General features: G+C 50.4%; 1 protein-coding gene across 1 annotated transcript; it reads left to right on the forward strand.

Annotated features, from left to right (window-relative positions):
• The first annotated feature begins 1602 nt into the window (after positions 1-1602).
• On the forward strand, positions 1603-17639 carry Slc1a5 (solute carrier family 1 member 5). Its single transcript, XM_076927361.1, has 9 exons — positions 1603-2775; positions 5987-6029; positions 6658-6705; positions 7124-7171; positions 9158-9318; positions 13180-13413; positions 15258-15452; positions 15538-15672; positions 16870-17639. Exons 1-9 carry the CDS (start codon positions 2210-2212, stop codon positions 17105-17107), a joined length of 1668 nt encoding a protein of 555 aa, XP_076783476.1. The 5' UTR covers positions 1603-2209; the 3' UTR covers positions 17108-17639.
• Positions 17640-23040: the final 5401 nt, after the last annotated feature.

A 23040-nucleotide genomic window follows, 5' to 3' on the forward strand; every position in this document is an offset into this window, starting at 1 on the left:
CTTCTTTTGCATTACAACAATTCTGCCTCAGCCTTGTGAGTGCTGGGACTTCAGTAGATTACACTATCCTTCAAAAGCTATTATGGAGCCGGGTGGTGGTGATGGTGGTACATGCTTTTAATACCCACAGGGAGGAAGAGGCAGGTGGATCTTGGAGTTCTGGTCTACAGAGCGAGTTCTAGGACAGCCAGAGCCACACAGAGAAATCCTGCTTGCTCCTCCAACAACCCCCCTCTGACCTCTCTCAGGCTAGCCTTTCCCTCCAACCTCATGCTTGTCTTTACTACCGATATTGCCGTTTTCTGTGGCCCAGGCTGGTCATGACCTTGGAATCCTTCCAAAGTTAGGATTGCAGATCTGAGAGCTGCAGGTGAGGTCCTCCCCAAAGGCTGGTAGAACAGACCAAGCCCTGTAGTTTCCTCTGCTCCACCTACGAGTATGCACCAGACTTTCCAAAAGAGACATTCTTCAGAGCATTTCCCAGGTGGTCACCAGAGCCCAGGAAGGGACTCTTGGCTCTCCTCTTGTCTCAGCCCAATCTCTCACTGCCCCGCTTCACCCTTTGGGAAGCCCCAAGCCTTTCTCCCACTGATGAAATCGGAAGGAATCCGGGTAGGAGGTTGGGCCAGTGGGAAGAGAGCTGGCTGAAACCAGTTTGAGTATTTCTCTTACTAGGGGCAGTCAGCAGGGCAGAACACTTCCAGCCAATCCTGATCCACAAACTTCAACCTCATTTTCCTGGCCCAGACTCACCTTAAACGTCCCAAAGATTCTGGGTTCAGGAGGCCTCTTTCCTCCTCCTTCTCTCTAACTCTGTTATTCTTACCCTTCGAGGGTAACAGTGTCTAGACAAGGAATGGAGTTTGTGGTGAATTGGCCATTTAAAAAAATTTTTTGCTACATTTATTTATATATTTGTTTAGTGTGTGTGTGTGTGTGTGTGTGTGTGTGTGTGTGTGTGTGTGTTTTGCATGTGCCATGCTCCTGTGGGGAGCACCCATTCTGTGACTGAGGAAAGAGACTGGTTTGCTGCTCAAGCATGAGAACCTGAGTTCGAATCCCCCACATTCATGTAAAAGCTTGACATGGCAGTGAATGATTATAACTAACTCTGCTGCTGGCGGACACAGATAAGACACGAGGACCTTATGAACTTGCTGGCCCCAAGACTAGCCAAAATTAATGAGCTCAGATTCTGTGAAAGACCCTGTCTCAAAAAATGTTTCTACAGACTGTTTCTTTTTCTTGAACTCACCGAATTCTGCCTGCCTCTGCGTCCTGAGAGCAGGGATTAAAGGTGTGCACCACTCATCTGCCTGCCCTTTCTAGGGGTCCTGCTGTGGATTATTAGATATTTCCCACAATTAGATTCTTTTGACGGGGTGGGGGGGCTGGGGGAAGTGGGGGTTAGGTTCTTATGGGTAGTTTCCCAAGTGGGTTGGATAGTTTCCCAACGCCCCGCCCCTTTTGGAGCCTTTGCACCCTCTCTGGCCCTGCCCCCTTCCCGGCCCCGCCCCTGACTATACATTGTTATTCAGTCTTGGTTGCCCTCTATGATCTTGGCTCCGCCCTTCGCTGGCCACCTGGCGCCGAATGTTCCATAACCAATCAGCGCTTGCGGGCCGGCCTCCGCCTTTTCAAGTCCCGCCCTCCTCTTTTAATCCTGGTCGTTTCCGTCCAGCAGCCTTAGAGCCACGCGGCACAGCCTGGGTGTCTCCTTCCCTGTTGGCGCCACTTTCCATATCCCCCGGCTGCTTCCTATTTGCATCTGGAAATCTGATTTTTCTCTCCAGAGCCCGAAACGCTCAGTCCTTCTAGGACTCCAGTACCCAAGAGTCCGAAATTCGAGACCCGGGATAACGGGTCTCCTGGGTTGAGCTTCTTGAAGACCTCGGCTACCTGAGCGACCTTAGTCCTTGAGGGAGTCAAAGACCCCTAAGCGTCCTGGTCTGAAGAACGTTCTCCACTCCAACAAAAAAGAAAAGCTACTCAGGCTCTCTCAACTCCCAGTTTTCGGGGATTCGACATCACCGGGAAAAATAAAGGGATCTCTGCGCACAGCCCAGGGAGCTTAGGACCCTCTAGTCTCCGAGATCCAGTGGACGCACAACTTCGAGGACCGCTGCAAAGTTTCAGCCTCCACTCTCCGTCTTAAGGACGTCACACCCAGTCTCCGGGTGCCTTAGGAACCCCCTTGTTGCGGCTCAGTATGGCAGTGGATCCTCCTAAGGCTGACCCCAAAGGGGTGGTGGCAGTGGATTCCACCGCGAACGGTGGCCCCACGCTGGGATCCAGAGAGGACCCGGGTGCGAAAGCAGGTGGTTGCTGCAGTTCCCAGGACCAGGTGCGCCGCTGCCTTCGCGCCAACCTGCTGGTGCTGCTCACGGTGGCAGCGGTGGTGGTTGGCGTGGTGCTAGGGGTGGGGGTCTCAGCGGCGGGCGGTGCTGACGCGCTGGGCCCCGCGCGCCTGACGGCTTTCGCCTTCCCGGGAGAGCTGCTGCTACGTCTGCTGAAGATGATCATCCTGCCGCTCGTGGTGTGCAGCCTGATCGGAGGTGCAGCCAGTCTGGACCCTAGCGCGCTCGGCCGTGTGGGCGCCTGGGCGCTGCTCTTTTTCCTGGTCACCACACTGCTCGCGTCGGCGCTCGGCGTGGGCTTGGCCCTGGCGCTGAAGCCGGGCGCCGCCTTTACTGCCGGGAACGACTCTGTTGTAGATACCTGTGGCCACAATGCACCCACCAAAGAGGTGCTGGATTCCTTTCTGGATCTTGTGAGGTGAGTTTCCGCCAGGCAGCGGGGTGGGAAGGGGCCAGTTCAAGTGTGCAGCTTTCTGCTTTACCCCTCTGGAGTGCAAGGATTACACGTGTGTGCTGCCACTAGTGACCAGGCTTGGGTACTCCAGAATGAGACATGCCTTCTAGAGTTTAGGGAAACAAGGTAATGGTGAAGGACCGCTAACATCTTGGAAGGGTGAACTTTTACGGAAGTTCTCTAAATTTGTGGGCAGGCCTAGACATGGGAGGGCTTTTAAGAGGAAGGAAAAATAGTAAACCTTCTTAGTCCTGTTATGCTTTTTGGAGACAGAGTGCAGGGTTTCGTACAGCCAACCATGGCCTTGAACTCCTGATCTCCCTATCTCCGTCACCCAAGTGGTGGCTGGGATGAAGGAGCATCGTTTGCTTACTGAAAACAAGTCTGCTACAAGTAGCTCAGACTGCTCTCCTTGCGTCAGCCTCCTTCCTCGCCTTGCCAGCGAAGTGTTATAAGAGATACAAGGTCTGTCTTAAGAAGAGCCACACCCCCGCCCCGCCCCTTCCCCCTAAAATAAAAGGTATAAAGAACAACAACAAACAACTACTGGGAGGGATTCTGTGGGCCGCAAAGCGAGCAGAGATGAGCCTCCTGGATAAGGATTCCTGGACCCAGGTTCTGGGACCTTTTTACTCCTATCGGCCGCTGGCAGCCCAGTGGTGATGTGAGGGACTGCCCAGTGATGGGAGTGTCCTCGTAGTCACCGGGACACAGCTTCTTCTTCTTTTTTGAGACACAGCTTGTTCACTCTCTCTAACTCTACTTAGTTCACCTGAGCCAGGCAGCCAGCCAGCCTTCCCGCGCCGCCTGCTCCCTCCCTGCCCTACCGTCTCATTTCCTCTTGTATGCTCCCCTTCCGTGCCTCCCCCAAAGCGGAATTTATTCTTCTTGTGCCCACCCCACTTTGGAGGACTCACTCCGGGTCCACGTGGCCCTGCCATGTGGATCTCTGATTCAGTATCTTCAGATTGTGGACTTCCTGGAAGGAAGCAAAACCGGCGCGCGCGGGGGGGGGGGGGGGGGGGGCGGGGGGGGAGATGTGGAAACAGTGAGTCAGAAAACGGGGCATCCTCTGCTTCTGGGCCATAGTATGGGATGACATGGAGGACTGAGCACTTGGTGTCCATATTGAGGATACCTTCTGGCTGGTAGAGATTAGCTGGATCTTGGGCCCTGCCCTGGGCTGCAAGTAGGCACACCCACCTTCAGGCTGCTTACGAGCAGAGGCTTTTCCTCCCACACAAGCTCAAAACAGCTGGAACTCACACTTGGCTTACTGATCACTCTCTTAGCCAGAATACTTCACACTCGGCTTTCAGGCAGGTAAACATGGGCACTCAGAAGCCCGAGTGGGCTTAAACTAGCTGTGAGGTACTCACGAGGGACTAGGTACTCATTACATTTTTATTTATGTGTGTGAGTGTCTTGCCTGCATGTATGTGTGTTCACTACATGTGTGCCTGATGCCTGCAGATGCCGAAAGATTCCCTGGGACTGAAGTTAGAGATGGCTGTAACCTGCCATATGTATGCTGGGAATCTTTATCTAGCTACCCTGACCCCCAAGTCTCCTGCACTAGCACACTTAGCTGGACCTGTGTGTGTGTGTGTGTGTGTGTGTATGTGTTTGTGTGTGTTTAGGAGGGAGAGATAGGATTTCTCTGTTCCTGGGACTCATAGAGATGCACCTGCCTCTTGCCCCCCCTCCCCCCAGTGCCTCTTTCAGTCCTGCCCCGGCCATGTGAATGCTTGAGCCCAAGTTCAAGAGGGTCAGTAGTACAGGTCAGACATGACTGCCCACACCACCAAGCCCCGGCATGGTAAGGTGGAAGCAAGATGAAGAGTTCTAAGCCATTCTGGGCCATACAAGGACCTCCCTACCCCCAAGAACAAGGACAAACTCACTTTCAGAAAGTTTCTTGCCTTTCTGTGCTTCAGTTTCCCTTTACTTATCTCTGGGTTTTTAGACAGGGTCATACTGCATCACCCTGTCCTTGCAACTGTCCCCATGCCTGCACCAACACACCTGGCTGGAGTCCCCTTCAGTTAAAAAGGAGTTGGCTATGTAAAACAGCAGCTGTGCCACCTGGTATATGCCAGACACACGCCACGCACAAGTGGCCATGCAAGGACAGATGCATATTCATGACCGGAACAGCAGTCCCGTCCCTTGTGGCTTAGCCTTTCAAGCCAGGATCCATTATGGCCAGGTCCTCCCCCATGCACTCCGACCCACCAGCCTGCTCCTTAGGGATCACCCTGTCCTTAGCCCTCCAGGAAGTAGCTGATGCAAGGCCCAAGGTATTAAATGGTTGCTGGGGGTGGAGCTGGGGCCTGGTGTGACCCTGCCCTTGCCTGCCTCTCAAAAGCCTAGTTTCTTTTTTTCTTTTTCTTTTCCCTAACCCACAATCCCTTGGTTCTGAAACACCAACTTCCTGGGGCCAGAAGAGGGCAATTGAACCTCCCACATCCTGGAAAAGGTGTGCTGGCCTGCTGGTGTTAGACTGTCTGTACCTCCAGCTACCCTAGATTCACAAGTCTGAGGCAAGCCTGGGCTTACACAGTTTAAGGCTAGTCTGGGTAACTTAGTAAGACCCCTGTCTCAAAAAAACATATATATAAAAAAATAGCTCTGAGGATGTAGTTCAGTAATAGAGTGGGCAAGGAAGGTCCTTGCAGTCTACCTCTATTATGGCAAAAAAATAAATAAATAAATAAATAAAAAATTGGTGGGGGTCAGGGCTCTGGGGTTAAGGCACTTTTTTTTTGCCAGGCCTGATGACCTGAGGTTGCTCTCTGGAAACCACACAATAGATGAAGAAAACAGACTCCTGCACACATACTCTCCCCGCCCCTAGTAATTAAATGTTTATGGCCAGGCAAGGTGGTGCTTGCCTTTAATCCCAGCACAATGGCAGAGGCAGGTGGAACTCTGTGAGTTCAAGGCCAGCCAGGGCTACATAGTGAGACTATCAAAAAAACCATTATATGTAAGGTGGGGTTGTGCGTGTGTGAAGAATGTGACTGTAATTCTAGTACTTCATGAGCCCCTTTCTTAAGCAACCAAGAGAGATTCCTTCACCAGCCTCCAGGAGGCCAGCCCTGTCCCTCTCTGCCTGTCTGCCTCCTCTCTACCCTCCCATGACAGTAGCTAACACCAGTTTCTATTTCTGCAGGAATATTTTCCCCTCCAATCTGGTGTCTGCTGCCTTCCGCTCTGTGAGTCCTCTGGGGTGTGCCTGGGGCTTGGGGGGTGGCGATGGACAAGAAAAGGAAAAATGCATGTAGGAGCTTGCCAAGAGAGTTCTGGGTTTGCCACTGAGACTCACCCATGACTTTCTCACTAAGAAATGAGATTCTGGGGGGCTGGCCAGACAACAGGTAGCCATGCGCTGTGTGAGCCAACAACCTCAATCCGATTCTCAGAACACATAGTTGTCCTCCGACTTCCAACATTCAGGGGTGCATGTGCACACGTGCATGAGTGAGTGTGTGCACACGCCACTCCCTCCTCCCCGACAAAGTTAAATTTTAAAAAGAAAGAAATGAGAGTCTGGGAGAGGCTTGGTGGAGCCTCTAGCCTCCTAGCTCAGAAAGGCTGAGGTTGAGCAGAGAGTTCAGGCTACACAAGGAGACAGTATCTCCTTGGGAAGTGGATGAGGAAGGACCAGGAGTTCAAGGTTACCCTTGACTACATAGGGAGCTAGAAGTCAGCCTGGGCTACAAGACACCGAGTCTTTAAAAAGGGAAAGGACGGGGGGGGGGGGGGCGGGAGGGGGATTCTTGGGGCTTTGTTCTCAGTGTGGTGACAATTTACACTGATTTATTTTTCCCACCCCATTTGCAGTTCTCTACCTCGTATGTACCAAGCCAAAAATGCATCGGGAATACTACAGTAGGTTTTCAGTTTTGCCCACCCCTTCCCCTCATTGTTTTTTGAATCTTCCAAAAGGTTAGTGTGGATTTAGATTTAAATTTGGGATTAGTATGCAATCTTTGTGTGGCTCAGTGGATAGAGAGCTAGCCTCTCTGGCTCAAAGCCCTGGGTTCCATCCCCAGCACCATGTAAACCAGCCATGCGGGCTGTGATTCCAGTAATAAGTAGGAATATAGATATTTCAGGAGCTCGGTGTCATCTTTGGCTACATAGGGAGTTCTAGGCTAGCCTGGGCTACAAGAGACTATCTTAAAAGTTGGGGATGGAGGGGTTAGGCGGGGCCAGAGTGGAGCAGGTTTTGGGCATTGCTGTTTCTAGCATGGTAGGGGGAAGCCATGATGACAGTTGACACTAATCCTTCCAATCCTGTCTGCAGGAAACCTGCTCCTGTACAGGACAGAGAGAGAATGTAACCATGATCCAGGTGAGCAAGACAAGGGGGCTTAGGAAGCTCCACACCACTGGCCCTTTGTGGCTTTTCAGTTTGCCTCCCACCCTTTGCTGTTCATGTTTCCCCCCAAAAAACGTATAGTGTAAGGGCAGGATCCAGAGATGGTTCAGTGGTTAAGTCTGTCCACAGTGGCGATCTGATCCTGTCCATTGCCCAGAGTCCCCAGTGCCATGTCCCCCTCTCTCTAGAGTCCCTGTGGATAAGGTGCTTACTTCCCACCCCCTCAGCCTCATCTTGTACCCCGTGCGCCTCGTTCATTTCCTGTGAGGCAGGTTAGGTTTCTTCTCATTGTCTGAATGCTGAGTTTCTACTCATTTCTGGGCACTGCTCTCTAGGACCTTGTGTAAATGTGTGTGCTCCTGAGCGTGTGCACATGTAGACATCAGAGGACAACTTGTGGCCGTCAGTTTTCTCCGTCCACCATGTGATCAGCCTTGGTAGCAACTACCTGCTGAGCTATGTCCATACCCTCCACCCCCTTAAAAAAAAAAAAAAAAAAAAAAAAAAAAGACTGATGTGTGTTGCTTTTGTGCACAGAGGCCAAAAGGGGTTGACCCTTGGAGCTGAAGTTAGAGGTGTTTGTAGGCGTTTGTGGGTGTTTGTAGGTGACATGGATGCTGGGATCCATGTTCCGTTCCAGCCCCATCTTCTCCGAGCTGACACCTCCTCTCAGGGCTTCCTTGCTTGGGTACCCTCCTAATTTTGCTTTTTATTGCTGGGAGAAACATCATGGCCAAAAAGCAACTTGGGAAGGAAAGGGTTTGTTTCACTTTAGCACTGTACACAGTCCATCTGCAAGAAGAGACGCCAGGGCAGGGACCTGGAGGCAGGAACTGAGGCGGCGGCCCAGGGGGAATGCTACTTACTGGTTTGCTCAGCGAGCTTTCTGACCTGGGCGGTGCTCTGACTGAAGTGGGCTGCACCCTCCCACATCAGGTTTTTTTTTTTTTTTTTTTTTTAAGGCGGGGTTTCTCTGTGTAGCCCTGGCTGTCCTGGAACTTGCTCTGGCCACAAATTCCGAGATCTGCCTGCCTCTGCCTCCCGAGTGATGGGGTTAAATGTGTGCCCCACCATGCCTGGCTCCCACATCAATTTTTTCATTCTTTTTTATTTCTTTATTATTTATTCACTTTACAGCCTGATTGCCGCCCCCTCCCAGTCACCTCCTCCCACAATCCTTCCCCCCCCCCCCCCCCCGACCTCCTTCCCTTCTCTGAGAGGGTGGAGGCACCCCCTGGGTATCCCCCCAACCCTGGTACAAATCTTCAGACAAGGCGGCCCAGCTAGAAGAACATATCCCACAGACAGTCAACAGGTTTAGGGACAGGACAGCTCCTGCTCTAGTCGTTTGGAACCCACATGACAACTGAGCTGCACATCTACATATTTTTTGTTTTTTTAAGACAGGCTTTCCTTTGTGTAGCCCCGGCTGTCCTGGAACTAGGAAGAATTGTGGAAGAGGGTGGCTGGGAGAGGGGCAGCAATCGAGATGTAAAGTAAATAAATAAAGAAATGAAAATAAATAAATAAAAAAAAAGGATGGTAGTCACCCAGGAGGCAGAAGCAGCCAGATCTCCTAATTCGAGGCCAGCCTGGTCTCAAGGAGGCCTAGGCTAGACCTTTTTGCATGCTCTTTGGTTGGTGGTTCAGTTTCTGAGAGCCCCAAAGGTCCAGGTTAGTGGACTCTGGTCTTCCTGTAGGGTTCCTATCCCCATAATCCTCCCTCCACCCCCACCCCCACCACACTTGTCTACAGGCCAATCAGAGAGAGGTTTTTTCCCCCAGTTGAGGTTGTTCCTTCTTCCAAGAAGAACTTAGCTTGTGTAAAGCTGACAAAAATAAATAAACAAATGACCAGGACTGGTTAGTTCCAGGCCCGCTTGTCAGTATTCGGTGCTCACCGACTGTGCAGATGGATTGATGCTCTCTCCCAACACCCTGCTCTGTTCTTTACTGAAGTTTGGCCGCGAGGTGGAGGGGATGAACATCCTGGGCCTGGTGATGTTCGCTATCGTCTTTGGTGTGGCTCTCAGGAAGCTGGGGCCCGAGGGTGAGCTGCTCATTCGTTTCTTCAACTCCTTCAATGATGCCACCATGGTCCTCGTCTCCTGGATTATGTGGTAGGTGTTGGGGACAAGACGTGGGCATGTCTGTTGTGTGATTGTGGGGGAGGGGAGCCTCCCAGTGTGCTTCCTAGAGCCTGAGGGGGGTCTGCATTCAGATCTTGTGTCCACCATTCCCAGGCTGTGTGACTTTGTGTGAGTGACTTGCCTTCTCTGTGCCTCAGCTTCCCCATTTGTAAACAGTGACCATCCTGTAGTTCGTGGTGTTAGTACTGATACATTTGCCTTACCCTGTTACCACAGAGTATAGGTGAACCACAGAAGCACAGGAAAGAGGTGTATTTGGGGCCAGGGTATCACTCAGCCAGAGAGTGCTTGCCTCACAAGCACTGTGAGCGCCCTCTGGTCTATCCCTCCCTGTGCCTGGTTCTAACTATTGAGCAGCCTCTGGTGTGAGTACTGTCCTGCAGATTTTCATAAATGACTTCAGGAAATGAAAGCGAAAACCACATACAGGGGCCTCTGGCTTTCCACTGGTCTCACATCGACTCCACCCACCTGTCCTGGATCTAAAGATCAGAAGTTGAGAGAAAGGACAAGATGGTTACTTACACAAAACCAAACCAAAAAAAAAAGAAAAAAAAAGAAAGAAAGAAAGAAGGAAAGAAGGAAAGAAAGAGTAATAATAACAACAACAATAACTAACTCCCCAGATTCCAACATATAGAACTTTCTTGGGGCTGGAAAGATGCCTCAGTGGTTAAAGAGCCCTGGCTTCTTATACCCAGCATGCACATGGTGTCTTGCAAGCATTTCTAACTCCAGTTCCAGGGACTCTGTTGCCGCCTTCTGGCCTGTATGGGCATCTGCACTCATGTGGTACACAGCCATACAAGCAAAACCCCCAACACATAAAATAAAAATGAATCTTTTATAAAAAGTAACTTTCCAGTGGCCGGAGAGATGGTTTGGGGGTTAACAGCACTCAGTGCTCTTCCAGAGGACCTAGGTTTGATTTCAAACATCCATGTGACTGCTGGTACTCATTTGTAATTCCAGTTCCAGGGATCAGACCCCCTCTACTGACAACCAGATATGCACATGATCCATGTAGCCAAAATCCTCACACGCATAGAATGAAATAGGGAAATCCTAGCCAGGTGTGGTGGTATGTGCCTTTACTATCAAGACTCAAGAGACAGAGGCAAGTGGATGAATCTTTGTGGGTTTAAGGTTAGTTTGTTCTACATAGCCAGTACCAAACAGTGAGGCAAAATGTAAGACACTGTCCTAAACAACAAAACAAAAAATTCAGAGCAGGGGTGACCACACCTTTAATCCCAACACTTGGGAGGCAGAAGCAGGCAGATCTCTGAGTTTAAGGCCAGCCTGGGCTATACAGAGAAACCCTGTCTCAAGGAAAACAAAACAAAAATGCCAAATTTTGGTGTATGCCTTTAATGCCAGCATTCGAGAGGCAGAGGCTGGAGGATCTTTGTGAGTTCAAGGCTAGACCAGGGCTACACAAAGAAACCCTGCATCAAAAAGCCAAAACAAAAGCCAGCCATGCTCACTGGGTATGCCTTTTTGTTGTAGATTTTTGGAAATGGGGTTTCACTATGTAGCCTAGACTTGCCCAAAACTCAGAATTTCCCTACTCTTGGACCCAAGTGATAGGAACACAAACACCCACCACATTTAGTGCTGGGGGGGCGGGGGGTGCTGACAATCTGGCCCAGAGTCAAGTAATTGCTAAATACTCTTTGGCTGAGTCACGCCCCCAGCCCCTCACTGGATTGGGGGTTCTAGGGTCTACCATTGAGCCACATCCCTGCCCTTGTGCTGCAGAGGTGAGGTGATGTCACAAGGATCAGAACAGCTTTCAAGACAGCTTGGTTCCCCGTCCCCACCCCACCCCCAGTGCTACCCTTTCCCAGCTCTGTGTGCTACTCTAAGTTAGATTTAACTTCCTATGCATCAGTTTTTCTCCGCAGAAAGTGGTGCCTGCCGTGACAGCTGCTCTAGAGGTCACAAAAGGGTTAATTCACGTTCTCAGGCCAGTGCCTGCTCTGTCCCATGCTCAGAGTAAACAATGGCAAATATTTATTTAAGCATTTGTGCTTATAAAATTCCTGGACACGTCTGAGTGACTTGGCCAATTGGCCCTCCCTTATTGCACAGGTGGCTGGGAACTGGTGCCTTTCTTTTGTGTAAATGACTAGGAACTGAGGAGACAACCAGCCGTGGCTGCAAGACAGGAGAGTATTGGGAAACCTGGCTAACAGCAAGTGCATCATGGGAGTCCTTGCTGGTAGGACAAGGGAGGGTTGTTACACCAGAAGTGGGACTGTGTAAAAATGCCTCCCGGCTAGTGTCTCGCTTCATCCTGTGGCAATTCCTTGAGGTTAGTAGCATTACCTTGCCTGGTTGGTGTTTTCTTTATTTATTCTGTGGTGAAGATTAAAGTCAGGACTTTGAGCTACCATTGCATCACACCCCCAGCCCCTCACTGGGGGATTCTAGGCAGGGCTCTACCACTGAGCCACACCCCCAGCCCCTCACTGGGGGATTCTAGGCAGGGGCTCTACCACTGAGCCACGCCCCCAGACCCTCACTGGGGGATTCTAGGCAGGGCTCTACCACTGAGCCACGCCCCCAGACCCTCACTGGGGGATTCTAGGCAGGGCTCTACCACTGAGCCACGCCCCCAGACCCTCACTGGGGGAGGATTCTAGGCAGGGGCTCTACCACTGAGCCACGCCCCCAGCCCCTCACTGGGGGATCCTAGGCAGGGGCTCTACCACTGAGCCACACCCCCAGCCCCTCACTGGGGGATCCTAGGCAGGGGCTCTACCACTGAGCCACGCCCCCAGCCCCTCACTGGGGAATCCTAGGCAGGGGCTCTACCACTGAGCCACGCCCCAGCCCCTCACTGGGGGATCCTAGGCAGGGCTCTACCACTGAGCCACGCCCCCAGCCCCTCACTGGGGGATTCTAGGCAGGGGCTCTACCACTGAGCCACGCCTCCAGCCCCTCACTGGGGGATTCTAGGCAGGGGCTCTACCACTGAGCCATATCTGTCTTTTTACTTTCTAAGACAGGGTTTTATTGCCTTGAATTTATATATATTTATAATATATAATATATAACATTATATCTATCTATCTATCTATCTATAGATATAGATATAGATATAGATATAGATATAGTATATATGTTTGGCCTACATGTATGTCTGTGCACCATGTGTATTCAGTGCCTGTGGATGTCAGAAGAGTGCATCAGATACCCTGGAAATGGAGTTCCAGGCTGTTGTGAGCCACCAACTGAACCTAGGTCCTGTAGAAAAGTAGCCAATGCTCTTATCTGCTGAGCCATCCATCTCTTCAGCCCCTGGCCTTGAACTTTCAGTCCTCATAGCTTAACTTCCTAAGTGCATGGTGGGCTGTCAGTCAGCCATGATCAAAGGCTCAAGTGCCACAGACCTGAATCTATCTAGCTATCTAGCTATCTAGCTATCTTTCTGTTACTCTATATATTATAATATATGTATACACACATACACACACACACATAATACTGAGAGTGACAGCAGCTGCTTTAACAAACAAATCCAGAAAGCAAATGACTCGGTGGTGGGTGCTTCTTTCTCTAATTAAGTCTACATCTGAGGTCGCTGTTCTGGTAGGGATGGGAACATGTGCGCATGCGCAGGCTTTTATGGCCTACCTGTGCAATCTTCGCGACTACAATTATCCGAGGCTCTCAGCAGACAGTCTTGGAATAGTGCTCTGGGTAAGTCCAGATTTCTAGGAAAGGTTGGGAAGTGTGGTCAGCCGAAGTGCTGCGCACAGGGCACAGGGCGTGGCTGTGACAGTCCCATGATCATCAGCAGCAATCTGTCCCTGTGATGATCAGGTACGCCCCCATTGGCATATTGTTCCTGGTGGCCAGCAAGATTGCGGAGATGAAAGACGTCCGCCAGCTCTTCATCAGACTCGGCAAATACATCCTGTGCTGCCTGCTGGGCCACGCCATCCACGGGCTCCTGGTTCTGCCTCTCATCTACTTCCTCTTCGCCCGCAAAAACCCCTATCGATTCCTGTGGGGCATCATGACGCCCCTGGCCACAGCTTTCGGCACCTCTTCTAGGTGAGCCCTGTTACCAGATGTAACAAAGGGAACTGGATGTGGGTATTGGTTTGAAGACCTGTATTATGACTGGAGTCATTTGATGTGGACACAGGTGTCTTTATTTTATTTTATTTTTTAAGATTTATTTATTTATTTCATGTATGTGGGTACACTGTCGCTATCTTCAGATACACCAGAAGAGGGTATCAGATCTCATTACAGATGGTTGTGAGCCACCATGCGGTTGCTGGGAATTGAACTCAGGACCTCTGGAAGAGCAGTCACCACTCTTAACCACTGAGCCATCTTTCTAGCCCCCTTTATCGGTGTCCTGGGGTCCTGGATTGCACTGCCCTTGCAAAAAGTGAGACAGCTACTGACTTAGTCTTTTTTTTTTTCTTTCTGTTTTTCTCTTTTCTTCATGTGTGAGCTCATAGTGCAGTGTGTGTGTGTGTGTGTGTGTGTGTGTTTAAGTCAGGATACCTGCAGGTGTCCTCACCTCCTACCTGTTTGAGATTGTCTTTGTTTTTCCTGTGTTTCTGGGGTCCCTTTCTCCCGTCTCTCAGTGGGGGTGCTAAGGATTACGGACATTGTGCTATGTCTGACTCTTAGGTAGGTATGGGGCATTAAACTCTGGTCCTCATGTTTGTACAACTACAGCCATCTCCCCAGCTGTTTTTGTTTTTGTTTGCCAAGACAGGGTTTCTCTATACAGCTCTGCCTGTCCTGGAATTCACTCTGTAGACCCAGCTGGCCTTGAACTCCCAGAGATCCACTTGCCTTTGCCTCCGGAGTGCTGGGATTAAAGGCAGGTACCACAGCTGCCCGGCTGTTTTTTTTTTTTTTTTTTTTTTTTTTTTTTTTTTTTTTTTTTAACATTTATTTTTAGCTGGGCAGTGGTGACACGGAGGCAGGCAGATCTATGAGTTCTAGGCCAGTCTAGTCTAGAGAGTGAGATCTAGAACAGCCAGGACTACACAGAAAAATCCTGTCTAGAAAAACCAAAGAAAAAACCACTTATTCTTGTCTGTATTTGTACATCCATGGAGAGCCATCTGAGGACAGCTTGGGGCTGTCCTCTTTTTCTACACTAGGGGCTGAACTCAGGCTTGCAGCAAACACCTAAGACTACTTTTTTTATGTTTTGTTGGTGTTTTGGATTGAAACCATGACCTTGTGCATGCTAAGGATGAGCCCTGCCATGAAGCCACACCCATCAGCCCTCATTGGTGGGTCCTAACCACAGGCTTGACCACTGACCTACATTCCAGCCCTCTTCATTTTGAGACAAGGTCTCACTGGGTTAGCCTAGACTGCTCTCAATCTTGGAATCCTTGCCGGGCCTGGTGGTGCTTTAATCCCAGCACTTGGGAGTCAGTGATAGGTGGGTGTGATTTCTATTTAAGCCAGCCTAGTCTACGTAGCAAGTTCTAGGCCAGCCCTAGCTGATTACATAGTGAGACCTTGTCTCTAAGAAAACAAAAAACAACAAAAAACCCCACATGCATGCAAAGAAACGTGGTCCTCAGCCTCCCAGGTATTTACAAGCTCCTGTTAGTACATTCAGCTTTCTGTGGGTGTTTGCAGACGTAGCATACTACACTCCTAGTACTGTGCAGGATCCTGCGAGCCTGCTGCTTTGAGAAGGGAAAGACATTGGAGAGCTAGAAGCTCAGGGTGGTGTGAGAAAAGGAGATGTGGGCAGGGACTCTGGATGGTGTGGGTAGGGTTGAGTGTCCCTGACTGCCTCAGCTGGCGTGGCCCGGTGCTGCTGGTGGGTGAGCGGACCTAGCCTTTGTGGTCTAGGAGTGCTGGTTCTGGAGTGCTCGCCCAGGCTCACTCAGTGTGATGTCCTCCATCAGCTCTGCCACATTGCCCCTGATGATGAAGTGTGTAGAGGAGAAGAATGGCGTGGCCAAGCACATCAGCCGGTTCATCCTGCCCATCGGCGCCACGGTCAACATGGACGGGGCGGCGCTGTTCCAGTGTGTGGCGGCGGTGTTCATCGCACAACTAAATGGGGTGTCCCTGGACTTCGTGAAGATCATCACCATCCTGTGAGTGCTGGGTGCCGCAACAGGATTCCCCCCTCCCCGCCCCCCAATGATTCTGCTACCTCACCTCTTTCCTTCTTTCCTCCAGGGTCACAGCCACTGCATCCAGTGTCGGGGCTGCGGGTATCCCTGCAGGGGGCGTCCTGACCCTCACCATCATCCTGGAAGCAGTCAGCCTCCCGGTCAAGGACATCTCCTGGATCTTGGCTGTGGACTGGCTAGTGTGAGTGGGCCCTTGGGAGTTTGGGGGACTGAGGAATCTCCCAGGAAAGGGCATGAGGACTCCTATACACACAGTAAGAAAGACAAGACAGGTCAAGAGGGAGCATATGAGAACTTAATCCTCCCATACATAGTTAGCAACTCAGGGCGTCTCTTTTTCTTTTCTAAAAAACAGGGTCTCACTATAAAGCCCTGGCTAGCCCAGAAGTTACTATGTAGACCAGGCTGGCTTCAAAGTCAGCGATTCTCTTGCCTCTGCTCACCCAGTACTTGTATTAAACGCCTATACAACCAGGCTTGGTTGTTTATTTATTTTTAATTTAAGTGATGTATTATCTGTGTGTTCATGACAGGGAACAGGGCATGTTTCATGATGTGTTTGGTTTCTTTTCCACCTTTGTTTGGGTTCTGGAGATCAATCTTAGGCCTCCAGTCTTAGACAATAAGCACCCGTTTGACCATTCTACCGGTTTTTTGTTTGCTTTAGGGTGTGTCTTCTGTTCTATGTTTTGTTTTGTTTGACACTCACTGGATCTCATTATATAACCCAGACTGTCCTGGCATTTGCCCTGTAGTCAGGTCAGCCTCAAACCTTTCTGCCTCAGACTCCATGGCATTAGAGATACATGTGTGAGTCATGTGCCTGGTCAGTCTGTGGAGTCTTGTAAGGAACCCGAGGAATGCAGTGAGCCGTTGCAGCTTGCGATCATGACGCCTAGGCTGAGCAGCTTAAGCACAGTTCTGTCCTAGCTATGTGACTCAATCCTCCTGTGCCTCAATTTCCCCATCTGTACAATGGGGAGGTAATAAAGTGCCTGCTACACAAGGATGAGGCCGTGGATTTGGATCTCTAACACCTCTATGACATCTAGACTCGGCTGACAGATGGATCTCCGAGCTCGTTGGCCAGCCAGTTTAGCTGATTGATGATTGAGTTCAGTTCAGTGAGAGACGCTGTCACAAAAAGTCAGGAAGTCAGGTGTGATGCTACACATCTTTAATTCCAGTACTTGGGAGGCCAAGGCAGGAGAATCTGAGTTTGAAGCCAGTCTGGTTTATGTACTGAGTTCCAGGACAGCTATGTAGAGAGACTCTGTCTCCTAAAGCAGCTCTTCTAGTGGGTGAAGGCAGGCCACCTGGGCCCTGGCCTCCTGTTTCCTCTTCCTTCCATCTCACATTGCTGTGTGCCCCCTTTTAGGGACAGGTCCTGTACTGTGCTCAATGTGGAAGGAGATGCTTTTGGGGCCGGACTGCTTCAGAGTTACGTGGATCGTACCAAGATGCCAAGCTCAGAGCCTGAGTTGATCCAGGTGAAGAATGAGGTGTCTCTGAATCCATTGCCCCTCGCCACAGAGGAAGGGAACCCCCTCCTGAAACAGTACCGGGGACCGGCTGGGGACTCCAGTGCCACATGTGAAAAGGAATCTGTCATGTGAATATCAGGAGGAACTTTCTGTGCCCTGGTGACTTCACATTGGAAGCCACCGGGGTCTTGAGAGCTGGAGAAATGGAGTGGGCGCTAGGGGTGGGCTGTTTACACACTCTGGGAGTCTAGGGGTTCCTATCTCCTTCCTGGAGAGGCTAATGGGAGCCTCACTGCTGGAGTGCATGTGCTTATACACAAATGTGTCCGCAAGTCTCCCCCCATCCTGTCCCCCATTCAAAGAATGGCATTCTCTGTCACCCAGAGCCATCTGGCCTAACCATCTCAGAAATGGATTGCCCTGTAGCGTTCTTTACCCTTTGAAGGCAAAAGTATTGTAATGAAATACTATCTTAATGTCCCTAGCTGTGGTGTGTGAGTGTGTGTATGTGTATGTATGCGAGCACGTGCGTGGCCACTTGCTGTGACCTTCCTAGTAGTCCCTCCATGACAACTAACACTCCTATGAACCCTGAGGAAAAGCCAAGAATAAATGTCACTCCAGAATACATTTTTTAGCAATAAAATAAATGGTGTCAAATATATTGACCATGGCCCTAGAGTCTGAGTAATACCAGGTGTATTGTCACACACCCTTAGTTTCAGCATTTGGGAAGCAACTTCGAGGTTCTTGCCTGGAGACAGGACGAAGAACCAGGAGCTAAAGGCCAGCCTGGGCTTTTAGGTGGATACAGTGCCAGACATCTTTAATCCTGGCACTCCAGAGGCAGAGAAAGGCAAATCTCTGAGTTTGACCCCAGCCTGGTCTACACAGTGAGATTCAAGTCAGCCAGTGCTACATAGTGAGACATATTTCCAAAAACATTGTTAATATTTTGACTAAATACGAAAATGATATCAACACCAAAGTCAAGTTTAGGTTTCACTGAACTTGACTATCAGAAAGCATTGTGTCCAGGCAGTGGTGGTGATGCCTTTAATCCCAGGATTTGGGAGACTGGTCTCGAAGTCTCTGACTTTGAGACCAGCCTGATCTACAAACCAAATTCTAGGACAAACAAGGACCCCCATAGACACAACCCTGTGGAATTGTGAGCTGGTAAAGCAGCTCAGGGGGTACAGGTACCTGCTGCAAAGGGTGGACTTGAGTTCCCTCCCTGGGACCCACATGGGAGAAGAGGGGGCCTGGAAATGTGGCTCAGTACTTGAGAGCACTATGCTCTTCAGAAGACAGGTTCCATTCCCAGCATCCACATGGAAGCTTACAACTGTAACTCCAGTTCCCAGGGATGTAACACCTGACCTCTGTGGTCACTTGCACACTTGTGCACACTCACTCACATAGGCAGATAAATAAAGGGGATAGAAAGATGCCTCACCATTTAATAGCACTTGCTGCTCTTTCAGAGGACTCAGGTTTAAGTCCCAGCATTCACACTGGTGGCTGACAACCATCCATAACGTCCTATGGGATCAGATGCCCTCCTCTGACCTCTATGGGTGCCAAGCATGCATGTGATACACATACAGGCAGATGAAACATTCTTACACATAAAGTAATCAATTTCAACAAACGTATGTATAGTAACCAGGCTGGAGATATGTCTCAGCAGTTAGAGCACTGGATGCCCTTCTCGAGAGCCTGGGCTCCTCCCCGGCTGGTTCACAGCCATCTCTAACTCTAGTTCCAGACAATGTAAGCTTGGTCCCTGGATCCCAAGGAAGGTGGGAGAGACTTGACCTTGCCATATTGTTTTCTGAACTCCACTTACCCACAGCATTTTTCTTTTTTAAAGACAAGGTCTCACTGTGTACTTCTGACTGACTTCAAGCTCACAGAAATCCACTCGTCTTCTTGAATGATGGGATTAGAGGCATGTACCACTACACTCAACTATACTTAAATTTTTATTGCTAGAAACCATCACTGATACTGGCTTGGTGACATCAATACTAGAGCCTTTTAGATAAGATGAATAATGCATTACCTTTGGAAAAATTCATGAGCTTGTGCTTGTAAAAACTGGTGCATTTTGTTCTGTATTCTACTTACAAATCCTGTACAGGGGTGAGGGTGACTCAGATTCAGAGCCCCTGCCTAGAATCCCCCAGTGAGGGATTGAGGTTGTGGCTCAGTGGTAGAGCCCCTGCCTAGAATCCTCCCCCAGTGAGGGGCTGGGGGCGTGGCTCAGTGGTAGAGCCCCTGCCTAGAATCCCCCAGTGAGGGTCTGGGGGCGTGGCTCAGTGGTAGAGCCCCTGCCTAGAATCCTCCCCCAGTGAGGGGCTGGGGGCATGGCTCAGTGGTAGTGCCCCTGCCTAGAATACCCCAGTGAGGGGCTGGAGGCGTGGCTCAGTGGTAGAACCCCTGCCTAGAATCCCCCAGTGAGGGGCTGGGGGCGTGGCTCAGTGGTAGAGCTCCTGCCTAGAATCCTCCCCCAGTGAGGGGCTGGGGGCGTGGCTCAGTGGTAGTGCCCCTGCCTAGAATACCCCAGTGAGGGGCTGGGGGCGTGGCTCAGTGGTAGAACCCTGCCTAGAATCCCCCAGTGAGGGGCTGGGGGTGTGGCTCAGTGGTAGAGCCCCTGCCTAGAATCCTCCCCCAGTGAGGGGCTTGGGGCGTGGCTCAGTGGTAGAGCCCCTGCCTAGAATCCTCCCCCAGTGAGGGGCTGGGGGCGTGGCTCAGTGGTAGAGCCCCTGCCTAGAATCCCCCAGTGAGGGGTTGGGGGCGTGGCTCAGTGGTAGAGCCCCTGCCTAGAATCCCCCAGTGAGGGATTGAGGTTGTGGCTCAGTGGTAGAGCCCCTGCCTAGAATCCCCCAGTGAGGGTCTGGGGGCGTGGCTCAGTGGTAGATCCCTGCCTAGAATCCCCCAGTGAGGGGCTGGGGGCGTGGCTCAGTGGTAGTGCCCCTGCCTAGAATACCCCAGTGAGGGGCTGGAGGCGTGGCTCAGTGGTAGAGCCCCTGCCTAGAATCCTCCCCCAGTGAGGGGCTGGGGGCGTGGCTCAGTGGTAGAGCTCCTGCCTAGAATCCTCCCCCAGTGAGGGGCTGGGGGCGTGGCTCAGTGGTAGAGCCCCTGCCTAGAATCCCCCAGTGAGGGTCTGGGGGCGTGGCTCAGTGGTAGAGCCCCTGCCTAGAATCCCCCAGTGAGGGGCTGGGGGCGTGGCTCAGTGGTAGTGCCCCTGCCTAGAATACCCCAGTGAGGGGCTGGAGGCGTGGCTCAGTGGTAGAACCCCTGCCTAGAATCCCCCAGTGAGGGTCTGGGGGCGTGGCTCAGTGGTAGAGCTCCAGCCTAGAATCCTCCCCCAGTGAGGGGCTGGGGGTGTGGCTCAGTGGTAGAGCCTTTCTAATATGCATGAGGTTGTTGGCTTCACCCTAGCATTGGGGTGGTAGGGCTGTCTTGTACAACTTCTAGAAAGTTCATTTACCACTATAACTTCCTGCCTGAACTCTCACTGTCCAAACATTTCTCATATAATAACTTTGTTCTTTCAGTTTTTTTTTAAGACAGATTCTTTCTATGTAGCATCAGTTGGTCACGAACTAGCAGAAGTCCTCCTGCTTCTGCTTCCTGAGTGGTAGGAGTAAAGGTATATGAAACCAAGTCTGGTTTAGCATGTTTTAATTAATTAATTGGTTGATTAATTGGTTAGTTAAATTAATTTTTACATCGAGACCACAGCTTCCCTACCTTCCCTCTTTTCAGTTCCTTCCCTCCACTGCCCCTCTCCTCCCACCCTTCCTGACTCTTCAGAGAGGGTCAGGCCTCCCCACGGATATTAAGCTGCCATGGCGTATCACACTGCAGTAAGACTATGTACTTCCTCTCCTATTAAGGCTAGATGAGACAACTCAGCAGAGGGAGAGGTTCCCAAAAGCAGGCAACAGAGTCAGAGACAGCTTTTTTTCCCCACTGTTAGGAGTCTGAGAAGACCAAGCCACATAACTAACATATGTGCAGAGGGCCTAGGTCAGTCCTACACAGGTTACCTGGTTGGCAGTTCAATCCCTGTGAGCCCCAAGCTAGTTGATTCTGTGGGTTTTATTGTGGTGTCCGTGACCCCTCCAGCTCCTACAATCCTTTTTTAAATCAGGTTTTGCCTGAATGTATGTCTGTGTACCATGTACATGGCTGGTATCTGCAGAGGCCAAAAGAAGCCAACAGATCCCAAAGAACTGGGGTCGCAGACAGTTGTCAGCCGCCATGTGGATACTGGGTATTGAATCCAGGACCTTTGGAAGAGCAGCCAGTGCTCTTAAATGCTGGGCCATCTCTAAAATTTATTTTGTTTTTGTTTTTAATTTATTTTTATTTTATTATTATTTTTGGAATTTTGAGACAGGATCTCTATGTAGTTCTGGCTGGTTTGAATTCACAGAGACCCGCCTGCTTCTGCTTCCATGTCCAGCCTAAGATTCATTTTATATATGTGTCTCTGTCTGTGTGGATTACGGTGTGTGTGTGTGTGTTTGTAAGCGTGCACACATGCACTTGTAGAGGCTACTTTGGAACTGGAGTTACACATAGGTGTTAACACTCTGAAGTGGGTGCTGGGTACTGAACCTGTGTTGTCTTCAAGAGCAACGAATATTCTTAACTACTAAGCCATCATTTCTCCAGCCCCATCTTCTGTGAATTTTTTTTTTAGATTTACTTCATGTGTATGAATGTTCTGTGTGCACGTATGCATGGACGCCGTGTGCATGTGTGCCTGGTGCCTACAGAGTTCAGAAGAAGCACTGGAGCCCCTGGAACTGGAGTTACAAATGGTTGTAAGTCACCATATAGGTTCTGGGATCGGACCCTGTATCCTCTGCTAAAGCAGCCAGCGCTTTTAACTCCGACCGTCATTTTGGGATTTTTGAGGCAGAGTTTCCTATGTACCCCAGGCTGACCTCTAACAAAGCAGCCGTCCTGCATAGCCTTCCCCAGTGGAGGAACTGAAGGCATCAGCCACTGGCCTGACTTTGATTTGCTCTCTGATTCTCCTTTGTCTTGGAAACCCCAACCCTGCTATGGCACTCAGTGTCTTGCTGTGTTTGGATCCTAAGGCCTCAGCCTCCCGTGTGTGCAGCTGTGAGCTACGCTGCAGTCCAGCACCGGTTTCCTCCCCACCCTAGGTTGCTCCTTCGACTCATTCTGTTTTCCTGGATCTTCCTGGGTCTTAGCATGGAGGAATCTTGAGTTTTCAGGATGATTTTGGTTGCTACTCCCCATGGTCATGATGGTTTACACCTGACTCCGTGCCCCACCCTGTGGCATACATAAACACTACTAAGGAGCTTATTGTTGAGTCTTTATGGAATCAATGTCTTAAATGCTTTCTGTTATGTCCTAATCCTTATTAAGTGGTAATAAGAGTGTAAGAGGATTTTTTTTTTTTTTTTAAACAGAGCTGGGTATCCTGTGCCTGTAATTCCAGCATGAGGGAGGCAGAGGTAGAAGGATCTCTAGCACACGGGTGCCCTGGGCCGCACAGAGAAAGTACTGAGACAGTAGCACTTAGAAGACTAAGCCAGGATTGCCAGGAGTTTAAAGCCTTCTTTGAATATAGAATGAGACTCTGTCTTAAAACAAAAGCTGTGGGAGGGGCTGGAGACATGGCTCAGTGGTTAAGAGCACTGGTTGATCTTGTAGAGGACTTGGGTTTGGTTCCCAGAACCCAAATGGCAGCTCACAAAAGTCAGTAAGTCCAGTTCCAGCGGACCTGGGCCCTATTCTGGCTTCTATAGGTACCACACACACAAACAGTGCACACAAATACACATGAACAAAACACTCATACACGTAAAATCTTCACAAAGCCAAAATAACAGCCTAGGGTCAGTGAAATGACTCAGTGGGTACAGGTATTTGCTGCTAAGCCTGATGATCTGAGTTCAATCCCCAGGATCCACAGAATGAAGGAAAGAACCAAGTCCTGCGTATTGCCCTCTGACTGCCACTTCCTCTGCGCATGTGTGTGTGTCTGTATGTGTATGTGTATATACATG

Source organism: Arvicanthis niloticus, chromosome 29 (genome assembly GCF_011762505.2).
Source record: "Arvicanthis niloticus isolate mArvNil1 chromosome 29, mArvNil1.pat.X, whole genome shotgun sequence".
NCBI lineage: Eukaryota > Metazoa > Chordata > Mammalia > Rodentia > Muridae > Arvicanthis > Arvicanthis niloticus.

Bases quoted from the DNA above. Each gene is read 5' to 3' on its own strand.
- Slc1a5 (XM_076927361.1), top strand. From the start codon at position 2,210: ATGGCAGTGGATCCTCCTAAGGCTGACCCCAAAGGGGTGGTGGCAGTG. The intron at 2,776-5,986 runs GTGAGTTTCCGC...CTATTTCTGCAG, and splicing joins TCCTTTCTGGATCTTGTGAG to GAATATTTTCCCCTCCAATC. The intron at 9,319-13,179 runs GTAGGTGTTGGG...TGTGATGATCAG, and splicing joins CTCGTCTCCTGGATTATGTG to GTACGCCCCCATTGGCATAT.